Here is a 26647-nt window from a genome sequence, read left to right as displayed (position 1 = left end):
GCACATCAACCTGAAGGGGTTAGATTGTTAAGTGGTGGTGGTGGTTTAGTCGCCAAGTCGTATCCGACTCTTGTGACCCCATGGACTGTAGCCCGCCGGGTTCCTCTGTCCATGGGATTTTCCAGGCAAGAGTACTGCAGTGGGTTGCCATTTCCTTCTCCAGGGGATCTTCCCGACCCAGGAATTAAACCCAGGTCTCCTGCACTGCAGGCAGATTCTTTACCGACTTAGTTACAAGGCAAGTCCAAATTGTTAAGTCCAGTTTGCTAAAATGTGGAGTTCACTGAAGGTCTGAATTCTGGAGTAATTAGAAATAAGGAAGCTCTTATTCTGTAGAATGCAAATATTGAAAATCAGTAATAGCTACAAACAAAAGTATACAACGATGCCCCCAAATCTCCAAAGCACCTTGTGGTGAGGTGAAAGGCCTCTCAGATGAAGAGTTGGCAAATCTCACTGCAAGGTATAGTTTTATCATTAATTAGCTAACTACCAGGGCATGTAACCCCCGTGGGGCACAGTTTTCATATCTAAATTAAAAAGAAAGAAAAAAGAAGGAGCTGCTTATTAATTTGACCTTAACAATTCCTCTCAGTGCTAACATTAATGCTTCTAAATATATACCCTGTTACTTTGACTATTTAAGGGATAAAGGTAAAAACCATCTACTGCCAATGTATTAGTATGTAAAACAATCTAAGTAATCTTATTTTGGATTATATCTACAGTTATCAGTACAATTTATTTTTTTCTCCTTGTTCTTTTTTTGGGGGGGTGGGGTGGGGGAAATGGTAAACTAGAGTTAGCATCCTGCAAGACAATATTGATTATACAAAGGAATGGCTGGACCACAAGAACCAGGCTGCGATATGCTAATATGGCAATACACATCTGAGCAGCATTCTAAGGCAGGTACTGTCAGTCAAAGTGTGAATTATGAGGTCTACTTTGGGTTCACACATGTTAGTTAGCTTTTTGACCCTTCACAGCACAGGCTTTCCACTGTTATGCTACCCTAGAGTGTCTCAGTGCTATATTAAAATGACTTACTTCAGAAATATACATATAGCAGAAACAATCAGTTCACAGAGAGAACCTGAACAATTTTCACTTCTCTCCTTTAGATTTCAAACCGGTTAGATTTTTATCTAGTTGAAGGGCCCTAGTGATACTTTCTAGTATCCAATCACACGGATGCTTTAACTGCCATAAAATCACCTCATTGTTGATATTCTTTAACAGATATCTAATTATAGCAATACAAGTTTACTGGTGGATTTATTTTTTAACATTTATTAAGTACAACATTCAGAGCACTGTACCAATCTCTTCAACATATATTCTCTTTCTTATTCCTTATAATAACCCCATGGGGTAGGTATTATTTTTAAATCTCCATTTCAGAGATGAGAAAGTTGAGGCTCAGAGAAGTTTAGCAAACTGCTTATGTCACACAGCTAATAAATGGCTATTAAAACTCAGGCTTCAGTATTCTCTTTTGAAAACTGTCCAAAATAGTTTGAAAGCTTACTGGGTTTTATGAATTTGATGGTACAATAGCCCATTATGCTGTTCAATGCCCCTTAACAGGAAGATTGATGGGGTATATTCTATTTAGAGATTTGCCCTAAGAAAAGGTTGTCACTCCTCCTGAGTGATATACTTTCCGTTATTACAAAATGAAAGCTGTGCATTTAGCTGTTTATCTATTTGCCTTTGCTTCCCAGAAGCCCAGGCTTTTATTCTCAACTGTAACAATGACTCAGACTTTATGGGTAAACAACATAGCTCTTCTTATTCTATTCTAAAATGTATTATGTACTTTTTATATAAGCCACCCTGAGGCTTTAGATAAAGCCAAAAAATAAAAAGAAAACAGGTTTTAAGTAATGAAGGCAATGTGTCAGTCAAAGAGAATCATATTTTAATTATAATGATACTTTCTTTGGTCAGGTAAACTCAACCTGATGAAACAGTGAAATAAATAACAATTAACTTTGTTTTTCATTATATGCTTTAACATGTATCACTTCATTTGGTACAATAACTCTGTGAGATAAATAAGTATCTGCATCTAGCAGATAACAAAATTAGTGATCAGACAAAATAATTTATCCAACATCAAGTCATGAAGCACTGATTTGAAGTTGGTTCTTCAGATTGAGGGCAGAAGGCGAAGGGGATTTCAGAGGATGAGATGGTTGGATGACATCACTGACTCAATGAACATGAGTTTGAGCAAGCTCCAGGGGATGGTGAAAGACAGGGAAGCCTGGCGTGCTGCAGTTCATGGGGTGGCAAAGAGTCAGACATGACTGAGTGACTGAACAACAACAACTTCAGACTCTGTTTTACCATAACTCTAATATTTAGTGGAGCAATTTCATTATTTGTAAAAAAAAATTAAATTCATAAATTCAAATGACAGAGAGTGATTTCCTATATTGCTTATAACAACAGAGCATATTATAACTATGTTTTGGCATTCGCTTCACTAGAAAATCAAAATGGTCCAACATGACCCAGCAATTTTACTATATCCACATGTATGACACTTCGAATTAAATATACATTGCTGAAATGTGGATGAAATCCTTATAGACAGACTATGTTATGGCACCGTAGGGGCTGTGAACATTTGTTGTTTGCCCTAGCTGTGTTCATTCTTTACTCCTTGGGGAATTCATTGCCCCTTCATCTCTCATGCTGCAGCCAACGTGGTCTGAGTGAGTTAACAACATCCTTTGCCTCCCAGGGTGAGAACGCTGACTGGCTTAAGTCAATAAGCACACTGATCCCCACGTCAGGGAAGTACATACAATTCAAACTGATCAGCTTTGGTGGAACTTCAGCTGGATATTTCAGGACAGTGGCTTTATCTCTTCTTTACGTTTGGTGGTGTGAGGATAGGGGCTGCCACAGCCACTTTGTTAACTCTGAGGTGGGGGGAGCTTGAGGATGGCTGATACATCAAATCCTGCCAAGTGACACAGCAGAGATCGCTACTGGTGACTCCATGTGAGTTCTGAATCAAACCTGGCTTAATGCAAAAATCTACCTTGACAGTTCAATTAAGGAAGCCGATAAATTATACATATAAATTGTCTCTTCGTTTAAGTCAGCATGAGTTGAGTTATTCACAACATTACTTTAAATAAAATATCCAATAAGTCAATTAGGATCCTTAGGGATATGTCACATTATCAAATTAAGTACAATATGGGTAAAACTAGCAAATCAAAATTGTAGACTTGGGTCTTCTGTTTGAGCAATATTAACAGAAGACCAGTTCATGACTGGGCTGTGGGGGTGTGTGTGTGTGTGTGTGTGTGTGTGTACGTGCACATATGTGCATGCTACAGGTAGAAGCGAGACAAGAGGACTCAAAAAAGTGATAAAGGTTTAGGATAAGTGCCAAGAGAAATGAGAAAGGGAGCTGACTGCCAATGTAGAAAAGGATAAGACTGAGGGCTCAGTTGAGATGGGAATGCATAACTTTATAATGAAGCCGATTATGCTCATGCAGAACATTTGGAAGCAATGTAACACACACACACATGTTGTGCAGACACGTGGCATGCAAGTATCAGTACCTTTTAAAGCACCCCCATTATTCTAATTTGCCATCAAATTTGTAAACCACAGAAGAAAGCATACCCTGCTTCCAAACCATTCTCCTTAATTTTATATAAAGGTAACGTAACTGGGAACAGAAAAGATAAATTTTAAATATGAAATACAGAAATCCAGTGGGATCACTGCTTGTCCGTACAAGCTTATAATTCTCATGCGTGCACAGATATAGGTGCTTCAGAGATACACAGCCAAGAGTATGAGACAATCAGACCTTGAAAAAACATTATGTTCATCTCTTAAATTACCATTTATTAAACATATTCTGTGTGTCAGCCATCCCTAATCCTTCGGAGCTTCAGACCTTACAGACACAAACTCTGTCCTCAAAAACTTCAGTCATCCAGGGGAGACAGAAGGACCAAGAGGTTGGGGGAATAGGGAGAGAGGAAAGAAGACAAGGATGGCTTCCTGGAGGAGGTGACTGGATTTGAGTTTGGAGGAGGAAAGATGAAACAGGGAAATGAAAGAGCAGCAGCTCCCAGAAACTGAAAACAGGAAGTACACAGACATGAGGGGCAGAAGGAGCATGGGGTACCTGGGAGAGGCGTGTAATTCTGTTGGACCTGGGAAGGCTGGAGAATGAGGTAAAAGGAAGGTGCAACCAGCCAGAAAGGGCCTTAGCTATCTCTCTGGGGCTTTATTCTGTAAATGACTCAGGGCTGTGGAAGTATTTCATGCAGGGGATTAACACAATCTGAATTGTATTTTATAAATATCCCCATCAAACTGGGAATGATATACATACACTGTGTGTGTGTGTGTGCGCGCTCAGTCGTGTCTGACTTTTTGGGATCCCATGGATGTAGCCCACTAGATTCCTCTGCCCATGGGATTTCCCAGGCAAGAACACTAGAGTGGATTGCCATTTCCTTCTCCAGGGGATCTTCCCGATACAGGGATCAAACCACATCTCCTGTGTCTTCTGCACTGGCAGGCAGATTCTCTACCACTGAGCCACCTGGGAAGCCCCATATATACACTGCTGCTGCTGCTAAGTCATTTCAGTCGTGTCCGACTCTGCGTGACCCCATAGACGGCAGCCCACCAGGCTCCCCCGTCCCTGGGATTCTCCAGGCAAGAACACTGGAGTGGGTTGCCATGTCCTTCTCCAATGCAGGAAAGTGAAAAGTGAAAGTGAAGTCGCTCAGTCGTGTCCGACCCTCAGCGACCCCATGGACTGAAGCCTTCCAGGCTCCTCTGTCCATGGGATTTTCCAGGCAGGAGTACTGGAGATATATACACTACTATATATAAAATATATAGTACTACTATAAAGTATATAAAATATACACTACTACTATATATAAAATAGATAAATAAGGACCTACTGTACAGCACAGGGAATTCTACTCAGTACTTTGTAATGACCTATATGGGAAAAGAATCTTAAAAAAAAAAAGTGTATATATAACTGTTTCACTTTGCTATACATCAGAAACTAATATAACAACTATACAGCTATACAACTACAATTACACAACCATAGTTGTAAACAACTATACTACAATAAAAAAATAAACAATCTACTATTAAATTTTAAAAAACACAATCAACCAGGTAAAAAACGAAAGCAGTAGGAGAACAGATTAGAGTTTGGGAGCACAGTGAGAATGCAAACAGGGAAATCAACCTGAGGCAGGTGAAGAAACTCAGGAGAGCACTGTCAGAGGCCCCGGTGAGGGGGTTTGTAATGAAGACCATCGTCAAATCTAGATAAAGCACAAGAGGAGATCTGGGAGAATCTGACCAGGCAAAGGTGGCGGGTAAAGGGAGAGGGAAGAGGCCAGGGATGCCATCCTGGACTGTGGCTGAGAAGCCAGGATGACCTGTTGGTATTTGTCAAGGTGGTAAACACAGAGCAGGTGTGCTGGGCATGGCGTGGAGGGAGGGGGTGAATCCAGTCCAGGATGTGATGAGGTTAAGGGATGACTCCAAAGGACATGCCCTGGAGCCTGCTGCATGGATGCTCAGGTTCCTGGGCGCATCCACGGGCACGCGAGGACTAGAACACTACTGTGAACAGGCGAGAGCTACCTTCGTCAGAGACACAGAGGAGAAGCCTGGAGGGGAGACCGCGGAGGTTGGGGAAACCCTTGAAGAGATCAACAAACTAACACGCGTGTATTACACTAGGAACCTATTACCTGGAAATCAGCAAATTATATCCTTAGATCAGGATTTTGCAATCCTTAAAGGACGTTTTAAAATACCTGTGGCGGATTCATTTTGATATTTGGCAAAACTAATACAATTATGTAAAGTTTAAAAATAAAATAAAATTAAAAAAATAAATAAAAAAATAAAATAAAATAAAATAAAATACTCGTGTGTTCCACCTTCAGAATTTGAAAGAGCTTTCTCTTTCAATCTGTAAGAGCTTTCTCATCCCTGAACTAAAACCATTTGTCTTTATTTAAAATGAGTACATTTGCACATCACAACTGAAGTGAAGACTGGGGGATGTTTACACCTACCAAGTCCAGAAAGAGAGTGAACCCGGTCATCAGGTGGAGAGGCATCACCAGCAGACCCGAAGCCTCGGCAGCTGCTGGCCTTCGGCAGTGCGAGCTCAGTGACAGCTCGGTAGCAGTTCTCTTCTGTTGTTCTAACCTCACTACATGTGACAGCATTTCAGCAGGAGACACCAGGTTTGCCTCAATTTTTCAGAGCAAACTTTCAGGTTTTGACCTAATCTTCTTCAAGTAAATGAAAGGTAAGTGACTGTAAAGTCAGATAAACCCATCAGCAAATGGGGCTGTGATAAAAGGGGACTTTTATAACCCATGGATTGACCTCCATCTACACCGAGATGCTCATACAAGAGCAAGAGGCCCGCTTTCCTCTACCAAGGATGCGAGAGCAGGGCCAGGCTCTGCTGATTTAAGAGATAGCTGAATTTTCAACCGAACTCTCACTCAAACACTCAACTAAATTTAAGGTAAAAACATCCACATTTAATTTTTGAGTACGGTTGAAGCCATTCAAAGAATTTTAAGGTCACTTCGAAGGTGGGAACAACAACCCATAAACTGACTATTTGCAGAGAATTAAGTTATTCAAGCTAACCTTGATATTGCTTTCATGCTCAGTTGCGTCTGACACTTTGTGACCCCATGGATTATATCCTACCAGGCTGCTCTGTTCATGGGATTTTCCAGGCAAGGACACTGGAGGGGGCCGCTATTTCTTTCTCTGGGGATCTTCCCGACCCAGGGATCGAACCCATGTCTCTTTGCATCTCCTACATTGGCAGGCAGATTCTTAACCATTGCTCCACCTGGGAAGCCCAACCTTGATATTACCCAGAGCTTATACTTTAGTCATATCACACATGCACCTCTCTCTACACACTTAAATACACATACCCCACAAATATTTATGACATGTACACACACTTGAAGTCTATATTTCATATCTCCTATATTTCATAGGTGGTGCTAGTGGTAAAGAACCTGCCTGCCAATGCAAGAGATGTAAAAGATGAGGATTCAATCCGTGGGTCAGGAAGATCACTGGAGAAGGAAATGCTTCAGTATCCTTGCTTGGAAAATTCCATAGATGGAGGAGCCTGGCAGGCTACGATCCATGGGGTCGCAAAGAGTTGGGCATAACTGAGCTCACACACACACACACAGAGCAACTATTTACATAGAATTTACATGCAGAGTACAGCATGTGAAATGCCAGGCTGCATGACTCACAAACTGGAATTAAGATGCCAGGAGAAATATCAATAATCTCACATAGCAAACAATATCACTTCAATGGCAGAAAGTCAAGAGGAACTAAAGAGCCACTTGATGAAGGTGAAAGAGGAGAGGGAAAAAGCTGGCTTAAAACTCAACATTCAAAAAACAAAGATCATGGCATCTGGTCCCATCACTTTAGGGCAAATAGATGGGGAAAAAGTGGAAACAGTGACAGATTTTATTTTCTTGGGTTCCAGAATCACTGCAGACAGTGACTACAGCCATGAAATTAAAAGACACTTGCTACTTGGAATAAAAGCTATGACAAACCTAGACAGGGTATTAAAAAGCAGAGGCATTTCTTTGCCAACAAAGGTCCATGTAGTCAAAGCTATGGTTTTTCCGGTAGTCATGTACAGATGTGAGAGTTGGAGTGAGAAGGCTGAGTGCTGAGGAATTGATAGTTTTGAACTCTGGTGCTGAAGAAGACTCTTGAAAGTCCCTTAGGCAGCAAGATCAAACCAGTCAATCCTAAAGGAAATCAAACCTGAATATTCATTGGAAGAAAATGATGCTTCAATACTTTGGCCACCTAATTGCAAAGAGCTGACTCATTGGAAAAGACCCTGATGCTGGGAAAGATTGAAGGCAAGAGGAAAAGGGGGCAACTGAGGATGAGATGGTTGGATGGCATCACTGACTCAATGGACTTGACTTTGAGCAAACTCCAGAAAACTGTGAAGGACGGGGAAGCCTGGCATGCTGCAGTTCATGGGGTCGCAAAGAGTTGGACATGACTTAGCAACTGAACATCAAGGTATTATAAGCAACCTAGAGATGATTTAAAGTACGTGGGAGGATGGGTGTAGGTTACATACAAATACTATTATCATCTTGTATCAGGGACTTGAGCATCTGTGAATTTTGGTACCCTTGGGCGAGGGGTTTGTCCTGGAACCAGTCCCCTATGGAAACTGAAGTATGACTATACTGTGCTTTGACAATGCAAACTCTAAAAATGTAGGACTTACACAAACCTTATTAGTTCTTATTAGAATCATGTATGTGCTAAGTTGCTTCAGTTGTGTTTGACTCTTGCAACTCCATGGACTATAGCCCACCAGGCTCCTCTGTCCATGGGATTCTCCAGGCAAGAATATTGGAATGGGTTGCCATTTCCTTCTCCAGGGGATCTTCCTGACCCAGAGATCGAACGCACATCTCTTATGTCTCCTGCATTGGCAGGCAGGTTCTTTACCACTAGCGCCACCTGGGAAGCCCTAGAATCATGTACAGATTATATAAAACTATTTTTTTTTTCAACCGACCAATAGTCTGACTACTGTTTGGAAAAAAAATTATACCAACAATATCCTGAAGAATTCTTTCAAAGTTTTTAGCTTTATAAATATAGGCTTTTAAGTGTTTACACTGAGCTCCACCAGATCAGATCAGATCAGATCAGTCGCTCAGTCATGTCCGACTCTTTGCGACCCCATGAATCGCAGCATGCCAGGCCTCCCTGTCCATCACCAACTCCTGGAGTTCACTGAGACTCACGTCCATCGAGTCGGTGATACCATCCAGCCATCTCATCCTCTGTCGTCCCCTTCTCCTCTTGCCCCCAATCCCTCCCAGCATCAGAGTCTCCATAGGGCTCCATAGAGCTCCATAGGGCTCTACTATTTCTGGAACTAAAGCAGGTGTTTTTTAATAAAGTCTAGAAGTTTCAGTGAATATGGAAGTGGCGGGGGTGGGGAGAGAAGAGCCCAAGACCACAGACCCCTAATATCCCCAAACCCTGCTACTCAGAAAAAAATGAAGATTTCTACATACAACTCTGCTGAAGCTTTGGAGGAGGCAGTAGATTAATTTCTTCAATCAACATGCATTTATAGAGCACCTGCCATAGGCCAGCACTGTTTCCGGTGGTGGAGAAACAGCATTGAACAAAATGGACAAAATCCCTGATTTCATTCTAACAATAAATTTTGCATTAATAATAAAAATAATTACAGCAGCGGTTATCTATTGAGAATGTACTCTATGCTTAGTACTAGTGGGGGAGTTGACATTCTACTAATTATGATTTTACTGCAAGAACAATAAGCAGACATTTTTTGAGCACTTATTATGTGCCTGCTGGGTGCTATTCCAAATGCTTTTCATTTCATCCTCAGGACAACCCTACGAATCAGGAAAGAGCAAATTTCACTGATTCTTAACTGCACATTTCTCCTTTACATTTTAGCATTTCTCAGTTTGAGATGCATCTTCTAATGAATGGTGTCTCACTATTATAATAGCTAGAGCTTTTTCTTTTCTTAGGGTTATATACATTTTCATTTTGCATAGGAGAAAATGGAGATAAATACAGCTTCAGTTTCTTGGCAAAGGTACACAGCTGGTACATACTGGGTTGGCCAAAACATTCTTTCAGGTTTTTCTATAAGATGGTACACAAAAACCTGAATGAACTTTTTTTTTTGCCAAGCCAATCTATGGGTCAGAATTTTAAGTTTTAAATGTGGAGATACCTACATAAAATCAAAGATTCAATTATTCTATTTTTTTGTGGCTATTTCTGACAACTGAGTCACTACACTCAAAAAAGAAATACAAATGAAAACTGTAAGAAGATGTCTTTCGCTAACAGGAAAGGATTTTAAAAGTCGGTTGACAAAGTATGTCAGAGAGGGTGTGGGGGAACGACGTTGTTGATGAGCATGTACGTTGCAACATCTTGTCTAGTGGGTATTTCACAATTCCTATCGTGATTTAAAATGCACACACCTATGATCCCGTCATTCCACTTGTATAAATTTATCCTACAGTTAATATTTATACATGAGTGAAGTGACATGTGAGATTACAGACTACAGCAATGAGTATAAGATCAAAAGATCAGAAGCCATCTGAAGATCAGTAAGAGTCTACCTAAATAAATACAGTACACATCTGGAGCTGCACATATACATCTATTGTTTTATAAAAAGGAAAAAGGCAGCTCTTTATTTACGGATTGAAATTATCTTCAAGACATACTATAAAGTGAAAAGGAGAAGCATTTGAGGTGGGTGGGAAGGAGGTTCAAAAGGGTGGGGATATACGTATTCCTATGGCTGATTCATGTTGAGGTTTGACAGAAAACAAAATTCTGTAAAGCAATTATCCTTCAATTAAAAAATAAATAAAAATAAAAAAAGAATATATATAGAACATATATGTCTATAAAAACACATAGAAAGGTATGTGCTTTTATATGCAGAAAACAACTTGAGGTCTACACAAAGAACTTAAAACAGTGGTTGCCTCTGGAGGGGAACAGGGATCTCTAATATTGGGTCAGGAGGGAGACTTTCTTTGAATATGGTATTAAGTGCATGTATTACCTATTTTATGATTAAAAACCAAGAACAAACTTAGTGCATCCTCCTGCAGCGGTGGTCATTACTACTGGAACATTCCAACCACACAGTCACATGGCCGGAGCACCAAACTGGCAATGAGAAGGCTGAATTTTCACCCTGTACTTGCTGTGGGATAACGGGTAAGGGCTTGGTACAGTTATGGTATGCAGAGCAAAAGAAGAACAAGATACACTTCATACATATAACACATTCAATTCTAGTCCATCATTCAGGGTCTTCCCCTGGAGGGGAAAGAAAAAGACATGATCTTTGTCCTGTTGACACTCATGGTGTAACAGGAAGAAACAGCCATGTCAACAATAAATACAGAACAGAGCAAAACGACTCTAATGCAGCATTTGTTGCCACCTCCTCCTCTTGCCCCACGGGATTCGAGGCATTTTATCCCAGGTATGGTACCAGTTCCCTAAAAAACAAACAAGCAAGCAAACCTCATGGTTGCTGAATTCTAAGAGCATGACAACTCAAATAATAAAGACATACGCTCGTCATAGAGGCAGCATGAGAACAATTTCCCAGGTACATCAGAAAAGATGCAAAGATGGTAAAATGAAACTGAGTCTTGAAGTAAGAGGAAGAATTCAACAGGACCAGAGAGACTTCTTTATGTGTACAAGAAGTGGAACGGGGAGGGTGGCGGGATTATAGGCGCTCTCTAGTTTAAGAAGGGGGAAGGGACAGTCACAGTGTTAATTTTTCATGTTTTTGTCTCCAAGGGACGGGAAGCAAGTCCCAGAATATGTCACCAGGTTGAAGATCCCAAGAACTATAACCCATACAACTCCAAGCAGGAACACGTTAGAGGGTAAAAAGCAAAAACATCTAAGAAACTGTGTGGAGAGATGTAAAAGTGGCAATAGTAAGTAAATATAGTACAAACAATGGATGGGGAAGATATTTAGCTCACAGGGAGAGAGACAAGCTGAAGAATAATCAAAGGAAGCACCCAGGCGCTAGAGATGCCGGTGTATGTGCATGCTTGGTCACTCAATTGTGTCCGACTCTTTGCCATCCCATGGACTGTTGCTTGCCAGGTTCCTCTGTCCCTGGGACTTTCCAAGCAAGAATGGAGTGAGTTGCCATTTCCTTCTCCAGGGGAGGCAAACAACCCAGGGATCAAACCCAAGTCTCTAGTGTCTCCTGCACTGGCAGGCCTGTTATTTACTATTGTGCTACCTGGGAAGCCCCTAGAGGTCAGGGGAGGGAGGCAAATGCAAAAGTGTTAACTACATCATAGTTTTAAATTAAATTAGAAAAATAAAGTGTTGATATGAAATAAGAAGTTAAGGATACAGACAAGCAACTTTAAAATTACCCCCTCAAAAAAAAAGGGGGGAGCCTAAGTTGAACTAGAGATCTATGTCAGATGATTATAGTTTACAGTAATTAAAAAGCAAATAATTTCCTTTCTTACTCATGTGTGTGCCACATAACGACAGAGCTACATTAAAAAAAACTTGAGTTTTCAAAACTCCTTCATTTTTATTTGACACATGTGCATTTAAAATACTTCTGGAAATCTGAAAAGCATCCAAAGCTAGAACGCTGAATAATGAAAAGTATTAACAATCATGAGAAGAAGCTGGTTAAGTCATTTTTTTCTCAGATGCTAAAATTCTCTAGATTTACAATTTCAAGAGAAGAGTATTAATGTATACATTTAAAAAATGCCACCGATGCTAACCATAATTATGTCTTCTCAACCTTGCACAGAAACCCTAGAGAGAATGAATTACTGGCCCACGGAAATACTTTCATTTCACTACTCTTTGTCAAGAGAATTCTGGAAAATGTGGAAGTCACAATCTGTATTGAAGGTTGGTGATCACAGGAGTGGTACACAGAATGAGGTCTGTACCAGTTGTTAATTATGTGCTGAGGAAGATAGAGGCCAGGTCTGGGAAGAAAACTCTGCAAAGAGCATCAACCCTCACACCACCAATGAAAAGATTGTCATCTAGCTGAAAACTTTAGCAGCAGAGCTATAGATGGGAAAAAAAAAATTAGGAGTAGCTTCCTCATTTCTCTAGTGGATGCCTGCATTACTTGCTTTAGCTTTAAGCATCACTGGCATTAATGCTTTTTAGTGTCAAAACATCTCAATAAAAAGAACTTCACCTGGAGAGAAGTCATTAACATATTTTACAACAAAATGTATTGCTGGAGAAACAAAGTGTACTTTTCAGGGGGGATCTGAACACTCTTCCTTGAAAATAAGCTACGAGCACTTTTTAATTTTAACTTCTGTGTCTTCTAAGCAATTTTCCAAACAGGTTCCCCAGGTTAAAAAACACAGTCACAAGATTTTAGAGAACAAAAGTTAAATGAGTAACTTGTTTCATCTTCTTCATTAAAACAGTAAATGTTTGAAAAACCATCTGACACTGGTGTCAGTCTTTGACAGGGAGGCCAGGCACATTATTATACAAGGATGGGGTTAGGAATAGGAAGAAACCTGCGTATATCCTTCATGTTATATATAGGGGAGGTTTTAAACTCATTTTTTATTTCATTCTCTCTGGGATATTCTTTTCCCTTTCATCTTTCTATCTCAATTTGCCAAAATGAAAAGCGTAATGCACACACAACTGGGGTTGCCAGATAAAAACAAAACATCCACTTACATGTGAATTTCACATGAACAAATACATTTTTAGTATAAGTAAACTCCAAATATCGCATGAGACATACTTACACTAAAAAAAAGAAAAAGAAACAAACAACAACTTGTTGTTTATCTGAAGTTCAAGTGTAACTGGTGTCCTGTTTTCATTTGCTAACTGGCAACCCGACATGTTGGAAGGACTGATGCCGAAGTTGAAACTCCAGTATTTTGGTCATCTGATGCAAACAGCTGACTCATTGGAAAAGTCCATGATACTGGGCAAGATTGAGGGCAGGAGGAGAAGAGGGCGTCAGAGGATGAGAGGGCTGGACCGCATCACCAATGCAATGGATATGAACTTGGGCAAACTTCCGGAGATGGTGGGGGATAGAGAGGCCTGGCGTGCTGCAGTCCATGGGGTTGGAAAGGGTCAGACATGACTGGGAGACTGAACAACACTGACAACCCAACATGCAACAGGCCTAATATGTCAAGTGGAGGGTGTGCTAGCTAAGTATGTTGTTGGGGAAGGCTGGTAAGGGATAGTAGTGCTCACTGGTGGTCAGACACAGAAAAAAAGGTTGGACGGGGTGTGTACCAAGACAGAAAGAGGCTGGTGATACATTTTAACTGCATGCAGAGGCTGATGGTAGAAGACCAGCCTGGGGGGTGACTGGTGGAGCAGAGGGAGTTAAGCAGCTCAGGGCTGAGTGGTACACCACACACTCTGGCTCTTGATACTGTGCAGTTCCTCTTCCCTCCTCTGCTGATTTCTTCCTCACTCTAGTGAATTTCATATAACAACGACAGTAGAAAATGAGATACCTTTAGACTTGATAAATAATTTAGAATATAGTAACTGCCACTTCTATGTAGATTTTATTTTTTTACTTGAGATATGATTGAAACACATTATGTTAGTTTCAGGTGTACAACATAACGATTCAATTTTTGTATATACTGCAAAATGACCAGAGCGGGTCCAGTTAACATATGTCCCCATACATGTAAGATATTTTTCTTTTAATGAGAACTTTAAAGATTTACTCTTTTAGCGATTTTCAAATACACACTACAAAATTATTAACTCTAGTTGTCATACTGTACATTGCGTCTCCATGGATTATTTATGTTATAATCGAAAGTCCTATCTTTTGACTCCCTTCATTCATTTCTCCCACCTGCCACCACCACCTGCCTCCGGAAATCATCAATCGTTTTTTTGTTGGTTTTTTGAGTTTATTTTGCTTTGTTTTAGATTTCACATTTAAGTGAGATCATGCAGTATTTGTCTTTCTCTGCCTTATTTCACTTAGCATAATGCCCTCAAGGTCCATTAGCAAGACTTCCCTTTTATCGCTAAATAATATTCCACAGTGTGTGTGTACATACACATATGTTTTCCTTATCTGTTCACCTATCCATGAACACTCAGGCTGTTTTCATGTCTTGACTATTGTGAATAAGGCGCAATGAACAATGGGGTGTATATCTCTTGTAGAGTTCATGTTCTTGTTTTCTTTGAATAAATAACCAAAAGTGGAATTGTTGGATCACTTGGTAGTTCTGTTTTTAATTTTTTGAGGAACTACCATACTGTTTTCCATAGTGGCTGACAATAGAATGCAAGGATTCTTTTTCTCCACGTCTTCACCAACACTTATTTCTTGATTTTTTGATAATGGCCATTCTAACAGTTTGAGTTAATATCTCACTGTGGTTTTGATTTGCATTTCCCTGATGATTAGTGATGGATGATTAGTGATATGGGCTTCCCGTATGGCTCAGCTGCCAAAGAATCTGCCTGCAATGCAGGAGACCCCAGTTCGATTCTTGGGTCAGGAAGATCCGCTGGAAAAGGGATAGGCTATCCCTCTCCAGAATTCTTGGGCTTCCCTTGTGGCTCAGCTGGTAAAGAATCCACCTGCAATGCGGGAGACCCCGGTTTGATCCCTGGGTTGGGAAGATCCCCTGGAGAAGGGATAGGCTACCCACTCCAGTATTCTGGCCTAGAGAATTCCCTGGACTGTATAGTCCATGCGGTCCCAAAGAGCTGGACACAACTGAGCAACTTTCACTTTGATTCCTTTGACTTCGATGATCAGTGATGCTGAGCATCTTTGCAGGTGCTTTTTGGCCATCTGTATACCTTCTGTAAAATGTCTATTCAGATTCTCTGCCCACTTTTTAATTGAACTGTTTGTGAGTTACTTTGCTACTGAGTTGTATGAACTCTTTATATATTTCAGATGTTAATCTCTCATGAGATATAAGATTTGCAAATATCTTCTTCCACTTCGTAGGCTGCCTTTTCATTTTGTTGATGGTTTCGTTTGCTGTGCAGAAGGTTTTTAGTTTGATGTATCCCACTTGTTTATTTTTGCTTCTGTTGCCTTTTAGATTTTCTTTTGATTAATTTTTATCAATACTTTTACATTAAATGCTAGCAAAATATTTGATCATGAAGTTCGTTTCTCCTTATTCCTGATATTTCCTGGGAGCAGCTGGGCAGAGAGGTATGAGGTTAAGAGAGCATGCTACTAAATAAAACATTCTTAAATGAGGACCTGGGGAACTTTCTGATTTCTGATTTCAAATGCTAGCTGGGGTCCTGATAAATAGAACAGGTTTCCAAACTGTCCTGCTGCCATTTTCCCATCTCCACGTGACTTTAGTTCATTCTCTCCTCAACCTTTTTCTGGGCTCTAGGCTTATAGGCGGGCTTGTCCTATTTCTCTGGCTTGGATATCCCCTGCTGTTTTGGCCCTAAACACTCCAACCTTTAGTTGCAGCTTGTCCCGTCCCTACCCTCACAGATGCAAGCTGAGAGGAGAGCAAGGTGAACAGGTTCTGCAAACAGAGTGCTCAACAGTGCTTAATAGTCATCTGTTAGTCTCTGATGGTAGAAGTCCAGCTTAAAGGCAGTTTCCCTTGCCCCAGGCTGACGGTGGATTTATCAGATGGGGGAAGAGTGCAGGTGACGGTGGTAGTTCTCGCTGCTCTACTGTGTGCTTTATGGGGAAGCAGTCTATGGAACCCTTGATGCTTTTCCCCTGGACTATTTGTGTCCTCTCTCTCTCCTTATTTCTTCTCCTACCTCTGTGTCTACATGGAGTTTGCCTGTTTAGATTTAGATTTGCAGGTGGAGGGTAGGAAGGCCCGTTTTGACCTGGCGCTTGAGTCGTGCTCATCAATGCACCTTTATTAGAGCCTCTTCATCTGCAGATCTGCTGCTGCGTGTGGCGCAGGGGTGATGAGCATGGCCTCGGGAGCCAGACTGCTCTGTAACTTACAGCTGTGTGACCTTGAGCAGTTTCTTAACCTATGCCTCAGTTTCATCATTTGTAAAACAAGGGATAATACTGAGTTGGCCAGAAAACTTCTTTGGGTTTTCAGTAAGATGTTACAGAAAACCCTGAACGGACTTTTTGGCCAATCCAATGACAGTACTGATAGAGTTGGTATGAAGGTTAAATGTGTATATGCCAAGCTCTGAGCACAGCACCACTTACACGGTGTGCTTTAAGTAGTGCAATGACAATGACGATGATAATAATTCAGATTCCAGTCTCCTTGCCAATCCTCAGGGAAACTGCCAGAGCAGAATTCTGACATCTATGGGTCCCTGGAGATATCATTTTAACATACTACTAAAATCTTCGTTATTTATATATACTTAGATACAACCTATCCCTGAAGTTACAGTAACAAAATAAATCAATGTGTTTAAAAAAAAAATTAATTTTTAGAACAATGCCATGTTAGAAGGAAAAGAGAAAAATACAATGGTACAATATCAAAGTTAGGCTCCAGGAAACATGACCTGTTATTCAACTTGAATCACAAGCTGAGAAAAGTTAAAAATAAAGAAAATGCTTTTGGATCAGGTTGGCATGGATCAGGAAGCAAAAGGGTGTCTAGCGATACCTATTCTTGAAGCCAGAAATAGCAGAACCATATCTGCCTCTTTGGTAACAATCATATGGTTACCTTGAGCAGGAAGCACAGATTTTACACCAAAAGAGCTCTTTAGAATGTCCATTATTTTGAGACTGAGTTACTCATACGACTTTAGTGTGGAGTTCCTGAGGCCAATGAAATGAGTTTAATATCTACTGAAGTGCTCACTTCCCTGTGTTCCAAGGCCACAACCTCAGCATGGTTTTAGTACGCTGTATGCTCTTTAGTTTACTACAACTAAAACTAAGGTTTTAGTATGGCTGTGACAAAGGTAACAATAAGGGAACTAATCAGACATTTATCCAATTGTTCCTGCTATTTAGCAACATCCCCCAAAGTACTTTTTAAACAACTTTTAGTCTTTGCCAAAGATGGGGACTAGAGTTAAGTGCACAAATAGCTTTGCCCAACCTGCTGCAGAGAACCATTTTAAGCATGGCATAAACATGGCAAATCAATAACTTGTCTCTTCCTCTGCATGTGCCATGAAAATCTGGCTATCAAAGAGAGCTGGATCCATTAAGAACTGAAGTTGCTATTTCCAGAGAGCAGATAGCTCAAAGCCCAATAGGGCCAGCAGGCAATAATCCAAACTCGCATCTCCTTCTCTAAATGTACAACCCAAGGCACTCTGATGCTACTTCACTCCAAGCACAGGGCATGATGAAGGTTTGACAGTTCTGTAGCTGCCTCAGGATTGAGTCAAATGGCGGTGACTCTTCAAACATAAAGAACTGGATAAAGTAACTTCCATTTTAAATTACTAGACAGATGTGATTAATGGAAAAATGTAAATCAGTAGATGATTTTCTGAAATGAAACTGTTCCTTTGGCTTAAGTTGTGTTATGTGGATTTATGAAACTTGATGCCATAGAGATTACTAGTCTCTTAGGGAAGAAAGGACGGTATATAACCAAAGACTTCTTTTACCCAAGACTTCTGAAATAGATTGGGCTTCTGTCCAAATGAAGCTGCAAAAAATATAATTTTACACTTTCTATTACATAGTTCATTGTACACTAGTAGGTATGAATTCCAAGAAGTATTTGTATCCACAACAGTTCTTAAGGTAATCTTAGGAAGTGTGGATCAGGAAAACACACGTCAATTATTTTCGTATATTTAATACTGCAGGTAAGAATGCACTGTCCTGGACTTCCCTGGTAGCCCAGTGGTTGAGAATCTGCCTACCATGCAGGGCACACGGGTTCAATTCCTGGTCTGGGAAGACTCCACATGCCTCTGGGCAACTATGCCCATGTGCCACAAATAGAGAGTAGCCCCGCTCACTGCAACTAGAGAAGGTCTGTGCACAGTAACGAAGACCCACTGCAGCCAAAACCAACTCAGAAATTTTAAAAAACGCATTGTACTGATTCACTACTTACAAGTATTCACTCAAGTTATATCTAGAATAAGCTTTAGGATAAAAGTATAATAATTCTCAAAGGCTTTAATAATTTTAGAGTATCTACTAAATAAATAATTGGGGGGAAGACAGATTCTTTCTCACCTCTTAGGTTCTCATACATTTTCTGTCCCACCTGGTTAATTTTTTACCCAATTACCAATACATGTTCAACCACTCTTTGACTATTTCTCATTTATTAAACCGCTCTCTATAGTAATACATACTTCATTTATCCAACGTTATTAACAACCAGCTCTTCCTAGGAGAGTTTTCAGGATAAAGACGATTTATTCTGAAAAGATCAATGTTTGTAAAAATAGATTATACACATCTCTACTATTTTTTAAAGAAAACATCTGCTTCCTGAGGTAATTTAGGTCCAATTATTTTACTCTGGGACTACAAAAACTGTATTATAGGGATATTTGGACGCACATTCAGTGGCCTTGGGCGGCTGCACGTTTAGAAGCCCTCTGTTAATGACTTAAAGCTTTTACGGCCAACCTCGGCCTTGCATTCATTTGCATGCTGCCACTTCTTAATGCAGCTCTGACTTCTTGAAGCAATAACCACCCTCTTTTTAACTGCTGCTAGAGTTGACTGTGGTTTGGGAAACCACACATCTATGTTTGTTACAACTATTTTTCTTTTTTTTTTTAAGTGGACTATTTATGGATGGAGAACTGAAGAACTAATGAGGCAGGGAGAGAGAGAATTAGATGATTGTGGCAGTCTGGGGCTAGGCTGGCTTACTTTCAGGTTCTGGGTTGTGTTTTTGATGGCTAAGATCGCTACACAAAAGCCCTCCGGTTGAGTGATTTTCTGTCTATTCATATGCTAACTTCTCAAGTGTATTCAATTCACAGGCAGCTGTTTTTTTGGACACACATGAGTCTGTTTACAGTTCAAGCGATACATGTCTATGTGTGCAGAAAAAAATCATTAAAATAACACTGGTCACCAAAAGACAAAGAAAAGTTTACTTCACCAACACAAGTATGTTTCTACTCATGTGTGTCCACTGATTTATGTCGAAAATTATTCAAACAACAACAGTCACTAAAAGAAAATGAGAAGCCCACTTCACAAAATACAGAAACTTTAACAGTGACAACCTGTTAAAAAGACTCACTTTTAATGGTCGAGTATATATTAATTCATATAGATGATCTATGTTGAGGAAGTATTGAATTGTGCAGATGTAAAAACCACTACAGACCTAAACAGAATTGTGTACCTTTTCCTTTCCAAGTATGTTCATATTTTATAGTAGCATTTTATGATAGCAAATTATAAACATCTGTGTTTAGCTGATAAACCTAGATTTCTCCCACACATAATTCTGATAGTATGTAACAAGAAAGAAAGGAAGGCAACAGGAAAGAAGGAGACATCTTATATACGCATAGCAATATTTTCTTCAGGTCAGAGACAAAAAGCATTAAAGCTAATCTGCATAGCTTTAATAACAACATTCTAATGATAACCTATTCCACCTATCCTTGACTTATCCAAAGCAGAAATGCAACTCCAGGTTGGCTGTCCTTGGCCTGGGAGACCTTTTGTCCTATAAGTTTGTGGTTAGCTGTGATGTGGTTTCAGAAATTCCAAGCTCTGTTTATTATGTGTTTATTAAAACAACAGAGGAAAGAATATAACGTACAAAACACAATCAGATTACCTGCGGCTACTGGATTTCCTTTACCCATGTTCCCTTTTTATTAGGATAGAGAAATGAGACCTAGGGTTTGGTCAAGCCTTTCTGTGTATGTTTACAAGAATTCCTAAAAACAATTTTTAAAAAAGATGAACATAGGACTAGAGATAACAATCCAAAGCGAAATTCTTCCAGGCTCCAGCAAAATTTGACTTAGAATATAAAAAAAACAAATCGAGTATTTTCCTCAAGACTCATCCTGAGTGCTCATTTTGCCCCAAGCTCTATTTGCTTTTTGCCACAGCACTTAGAGAGAACCAACTGACCATTTACAACCTAAACAATGGCTTTCAAGTCTGATTAAGAAATGCACCTGGCTTCACTCAAACAACAAATTTGTTTAACCTGGTGACTTTCCTGTGTCTGGGGTCAGGCAGGCGCAGTCTCGGTTTGGTGGAGAAAAGAAGAGCAAACTTAAGTGACTCAGTGAGAACAAAACGGTGGGGCCGACGCCCCTTTCTCATTACAACGGTTTTAACGGTTTCTTGGAGGCAACATTTCAGTGACCCACTATAATTTGGGATGAACCCCTAGAAAGTTATGCCAACTTTAGAACAGGATTTGCATTTCTGGGTTTAATCAGCATTATGAACCTTCTGAAATGCTAAGTATTCCTTCTTGGGTACAAATTTACATCAAGGGGAAAATGAACAATTAAAAAAATCTAGCTAGAGAAGAAGAGAATACCATAACACTCACTCCCATGAGTAGACCATAGTGGTTCTGTTTTTTTTTTTTAACTTCTGGCATAATTTTTACTATGGAAAATTTCAATCATATTAAAAAAATACACAGAATAGAAGGATGAACCCCCACAAACCAATAATTTAGTTTTGATAATCATCAACGCAAGGCCAACCTTATTTTTACTGTGCCCTACCCATGTCCCCCTTTTAATTATTTTTTAAAGCAAATCCAAGACAGCCTATATTTTATTTTATATAAGCTTTCATTTACGACATATGTATATATTTAACCTGAAAGATCTCTCCAGAAAGCTCATTGAGCATGAGATGTTTAAACCAATTTTAACCACATCTTACAAAACATTTTACACTAAAATCTATCTGTCTAGAAAACTAATTTGAATATAACTGGGCAATTAAAATGACAAGGTAACTCAAATCACAATCTTCTATTATTTTACTTATGGAGAAAAAAGGAACATTCTAACATTGAGAAAACAGTGCACGTCACTCAATGCCCAGGATTCAAGAGACATGGTTAAAAGTAAAACGGTTAAACTTGCCTGGAAGGAGTTTAGAAAATCATGAAGAGGTGAGTAAGGGGGAAGGAGAAATTTTCCTAGAAAATTTCACCCTTTTAACTGCATATATAGAAAAAAACAGAATGCCATCAGGCTAAACCTTGGGTGCTTCAAAAATCACTCATCAAGCCATCCAGCTACTTAAGAGTAATTTATGACCGACCTAAAGCAAAGATCAAAGGGAGCTCCATCCAGCATTTATGTTCAGTTCCTCACTGCCTGATGACTAATTTGTAGAGGAATGAAGTCTTCACAGAGGAAGCCAAAATCATCTGAGGTGACTTTGATACAATGCCACAAAGGATATGAAGAGGAAGCCAGGAGAAGCTGTGAGTGGCTAAGCTCCATTAAGAGTTCTAATAAAAGAATAACGGAATTTCCCTTAACAGTGAATTCAAAAAATGTTAGAAGTGGGCAAAATTAGACAAGTCAGGCAAAACCTCCGATTTGTCACAGCCTATTGTTGCTGCTGCTGTTAAATATTAACTTCAGCCACTGTTGCATTTATGTTAATTAAATGACACTGTCTAAAAAAAAAAAAAAAGGCAACTTTCCCATCGGAAATCTGGCCAATCTCATTCCTCTGGCTGTCGTGTTACTTATCAGTCTGCACCTTCCGCCTGCATTGTCAGACACTCCTGGCTTGCTCAAGCTCTTTCCAACAAATTGCTATTCTTCAGTGATCGATTTCACTTGAAAAATTTAACTTGAAATGATAAATGTTTAGTCTTGTACATCACTGTGGTCACATGGAATACAACATCCCTTTTGACAGATTTTTGACGCTTAAGTCAACTGGTTACTATAGAAAAACCAGAAGCTATTCAAATTCTTTCAACTTCTATGAACAACTGGCACAATTTTTTTTCCTCCTGAATCCAGACGTCTCTGTATTCTCAAATGAAGAAAGTAGTTTTCACACTCCTTATTTTGGCTAGTTAAAAAATCCCTACCACATGTCTCTTTGTAAATTCATAGATAAAGATTTAAGTTTATATCAGCATTTCAACCGTGCAAATGTTTTTTGTTTGCTTCTGAAATCACCTCAAATTAACAGATTTATCAGAATCTTACATGATATAGAAGATTTGAACAAGTCTCAGGATACTTTCATATATTTCCCCATGAAGATGCTGTATTGTGCATTTTCTTTAAAAAGTTAGTGGGCTTTTTTTTTTTTTTTATAATTTATGTTTTACAAATATATAGTAAAATACTTATCAGTGAGAAGAGGCTTAAGAATTCTTCAAAGACAGGAGTGGAGAGTGTGGGGCATACATACAACAAGACTGGCTGTGGATCTATGAAGTTACTGGATGGATGGAGGGCCAAGGTCATTAACTATGTGGTCTTCGGTACAGCAAAGCTCTCGGGAGTGAGTATTTCAGGTATAATTCTAGGCACTGCTTTCTGTTAGAGTTTTTTTTTTTTTTTTTTTTTTTTTTAAGAAATAGAACTTTCTGTCAGGAGCAATGGTGAACTGAGAGTTGGCAGATAATATTTCAACTATCTTCATCAATTCAAAAGCCAAGTTCATTTACTACTCTGTTTGGAAAGGAAAAAACCCACTAATCAAGAAACACCCCCAAATCTGTCTTTGCACAGTCTTTGAGGCTTCAGTGACAATATGTAACCAGATTTTAATGTGAATACAGAAGAATATTTTAGTTCAGAAATACAAATTTTCTCTCTTCTTTATAAGAGATAAAGAGTTAAAAATTAAAACTGAAATATAAATGTAGTTGGTAGAAGTGTACTTCCAAATCACTGTGTACTGGCGAACACGGTGCTCTACGTTCAGAAACACTTCTATTACCCAATCACACTGATAACACGCTGCTCTTACCTTGTGATCGTATGGGTTGTACGAATGAAATATCCGAGAGAGCTCTTTTGTTCTTTGCTTTTTCTGTGGGAGAAAACACAAACCTTTGAGTTGACAGGTGGCAAAAATACACACATGTGTATATATCTAAATGTAGATCTCTAGCTCTCTCTCTCTCTCTACTTTATGACATTATTTTGAGATTTTTCCTTTGCACGGTTAATTTGGGATGAATGGATACAACCAGAAACCAAGGCCACTTGACGGTCATGTGGATCACTGTCATAGACCCACCAGGCAATCTCTTTATTCAAAGTTTCATAATTACAGCTCTACTTATTACAAATGCATATATTCAGACACTAAAAAAAGAAACTATGAGAAGAAAGAAAATACATTTAGAACACTTTCGGTTTCACAGCAACACCAACTTCTTCTGTTACTTTGAGTTGGGCATGAGCAAGGCTTCCATGGAGGCTCAGTGGTAAAAGAATCCACCTGCAATGTAAAAGCTGAAGGAGACACAGGTTGGAGCCCTGGATTGAGAAGATCCCCTGGAGAAGGGAATAGCAACCCACTCCAGTATTCTTGCCTGGAGAATGCCATGGACAGAGAAGCCTGGTGGGCTAGAGTCCACAGGGTCACAAAGAGTTGGACACAACTCAAGTGACTTAGCACGCATGCATGCATACATATATATGACTGCTATAGATATAATGGTGTCTCACACACAGTAGGCACTCAATAAATATTTGCTGAACTAATGAATAAATGAATATACCTGAGTTAGACAGGCATATACCAACTGTATCAGTAACGACAACACGTGACTCTCATACACAGTTACGAGAAGAAAAGCCCCCTTCACTTCTCATGATGTCTTCTTCATTACAAGAAGTGAGTCTTCTCCATCTCCTTACCCCCAGCATCTGTGATAATGAAGGGTACTATTCTCTTAGGAGAGGTGACTGTAAGAATCAGCTTGTTTACTTTTGTTTTACTGATTGTTTTGTTTACTAATTGTTTAATCAGCGTGTTAATCCACTGTGATCTGTCCACCTTCCCGTAACCACTGTGAGAAATTTTGTGGATGGTTTCAGACCTTCTGTGCATGTATCTTCACACACAACTGATAACTTTTACTTTCAAAGAAAAAGGATCGTTCTGTATACATTCTTCTGAAATTTACTTTTTTTCCACTTCACTATTTATCCTTGCCAAACTTAAGTGCCTGTATATCCAGCACTGTGATCCCTTAAGAGTTCTAAAATCCCAAAACTCCTGAAATCTGAACTTTCTTCCTTCAATGCATTTCAATTTATAAATATAATGATAATCTTTGCACAAACATCTAGGCCAGCTTGAGAGTGTGCGTTTTTTAAAAGGATAAATTATGGAAGTCCAGTTGCAGAATCAAGGAGTAGGCATGTTTATTACCTTGATAGGAACAGCCAGGCAGCCCCCTCCTCCAGAGGGTAGACCAACCTTCCCTCTCACCAAGAGTGAATGAAAAAAGGGATTATGGCTTAGGTTGGAAATTCTTAATTTCTCTTTTCTGTTTAAAGGTTAGAACATTTATAAATTTAGAGAAAAGATAAGACATTTTAAAAAACAGGTATTAAACACCATCCCAGCTGCTGATTATAGAATGCATTTCTTGTATTTAGATTTTGTGTTTCATAGAGTTAGCCCACTTCAGTTCCATTCAGTTGCTCAGTCGTGTCCGACTCTGTGACCCCATGAACTGCAGCATGCCAGGCTTTCTTGTCCATCACCAACTCCCAGAGTTTGCCCAAACTCATGTCCATTGAGTCAGTGATGCCATCCAACCATCTCATATACCACATCTTAAAATTCTGTCATGAGAGTGGCCAGTCTGTTCTTAAGACTGCCCCCATCTGGCTTTTGGGTCTACTCTGATGTTGTTGATCCTTGCCCAGTACCCACGTTTCCTTTCTTTAAACTCCAGTCTCCTCCTGAGCACACCCATTGCACCTCCCCAGGGTGAAATCCACAAACATCTCCAGCATAGGTCCTACATGACCTTTAGCATCTACCTGGTTGCGGAGTCAGAGCTATTATCACTGAGGCCCTTGTGTTAGAGTCATTTGTACACACTCACAGGTTTCCTACAGATTAGTTCTCTACTTTGGAACTGTCTTTGGAGGCCAATTCAAGTAAGCAGTCCTTCAAATCACTTGGCCTGTTTCCACATTCTGACACCCACTAGCCGACATCCCTCCCTGCAGCTCAGCCAAAATCCCCACTTCCCCTGTCTACCTCTGAGCCATGTTGCTGACCACCTGGCTGCCCAGTAACCTAACTCCATTTCTCTGGAGAGCAGAGATGTATGTCTAACTGTATGGAAACAGTTTCATGGCTCTCCGAGCCCTGGCATCTGTTCTGAACAGGTCACCTGCCCACCAGAGTTTTCATTAGCTTCTAATTTTCTCTTTCCTCTCCATACACCCACTTAGCTGGTTTAACAGTTCTTGGCTTATACTTCAATCAGAAGAGAAATGACGGATATTAACACTTCCTTTGGTAGGAGACAATATAAAACACTGGGGAAAATTTTTTTTTTTTTTTCAGAAAGGAAATTATGCTAGAGAAGATAAAATAGGTGGCATATCAGTACTCAGCTTACGGGGTCTCCCCAGGACTGATCAGTCCAAAAATGGTAGAGCTCCCAGCTTGAGTCAGCAAGTGGATAAGGGATAGGCAGAGGTAGTTTGGTGTGGCCTTTTTATGTGGGTTTGGGTTTTAAATCTTTATTTTGATTGCTAAAACCTAAATATACCTTCTATTATTTGGGGAAGAAAGTAGGGTATAAATAAATAGCAAATAACACTATTCAGATTAAACCCAAAAAGCAGACAGTGAAGAAAGAATGCCCTTTTGTCTGACAACAAATTTACTATATACAACTACAGTGAAGTCTTGGCTGTGACTATGGAAGGCTATATATTATTAGTCCAGTTAACTGAATACCACTGCTGTTTTTCCTGTGAGGTCACAGTCATGTAGCCCAGAGCTGCATCTTCTGGGATCTAGAATAGGGGTTGACAAATGATGGCCCCTGGGTCAATTCAGCCTGTTGTCTGT

General features: G+C 39.7%; 1 protein-coding gene across 11 annotated transcripts in view; it reads right to left on the bottom strand.

Moving 5' to 3' along the window:
- The window catches only part of CDKAL1 (CDK5 regulatory subunit associated protein 1 like 1), a 617913-nt gene that overhangs the window by 90385 nt on the left and 500881 nt on the right, over positions 1-26647 (bottom strand). For 10 of the 11 annotated variants that reach the window (XM_045162607.1, XM_045162600.1, XM_045162601.1 and 7 more), the window contains one exon: positions 23564-23626. In XM_045162607.1, the coding sequence (XP_045018542.1) occupies positions 23564-23626 (63 nt within the window). Of the gene's footprint in view, positions 1-2860; positions 2978-23563; positions 23627-26647 lie in introns of those variants that run through there. The other variant, XM_045162611.1, reaches the window with a different exon arrangement.

Source organism: Bubalus bubalis, chromosome 2 (assembly GCF_019923935.1).
Source record: "Bubalus bubalis isolate 160015118507 breed Murrah chromosome 2, NDDB_SH_1, whole genome shotgun sequence".
Lineage (NCBI taxonomy): Eukaryota > Metazoa > Chordata > Mammalia > Artiodactyla > Bovidae > Bubalus > Bubalus bubalis.
The sequence above is the reverse complement of the archived record's forward strand: the minus strand, read 5'-3'. Positions and strand labels throughout refer to the sequence as shown.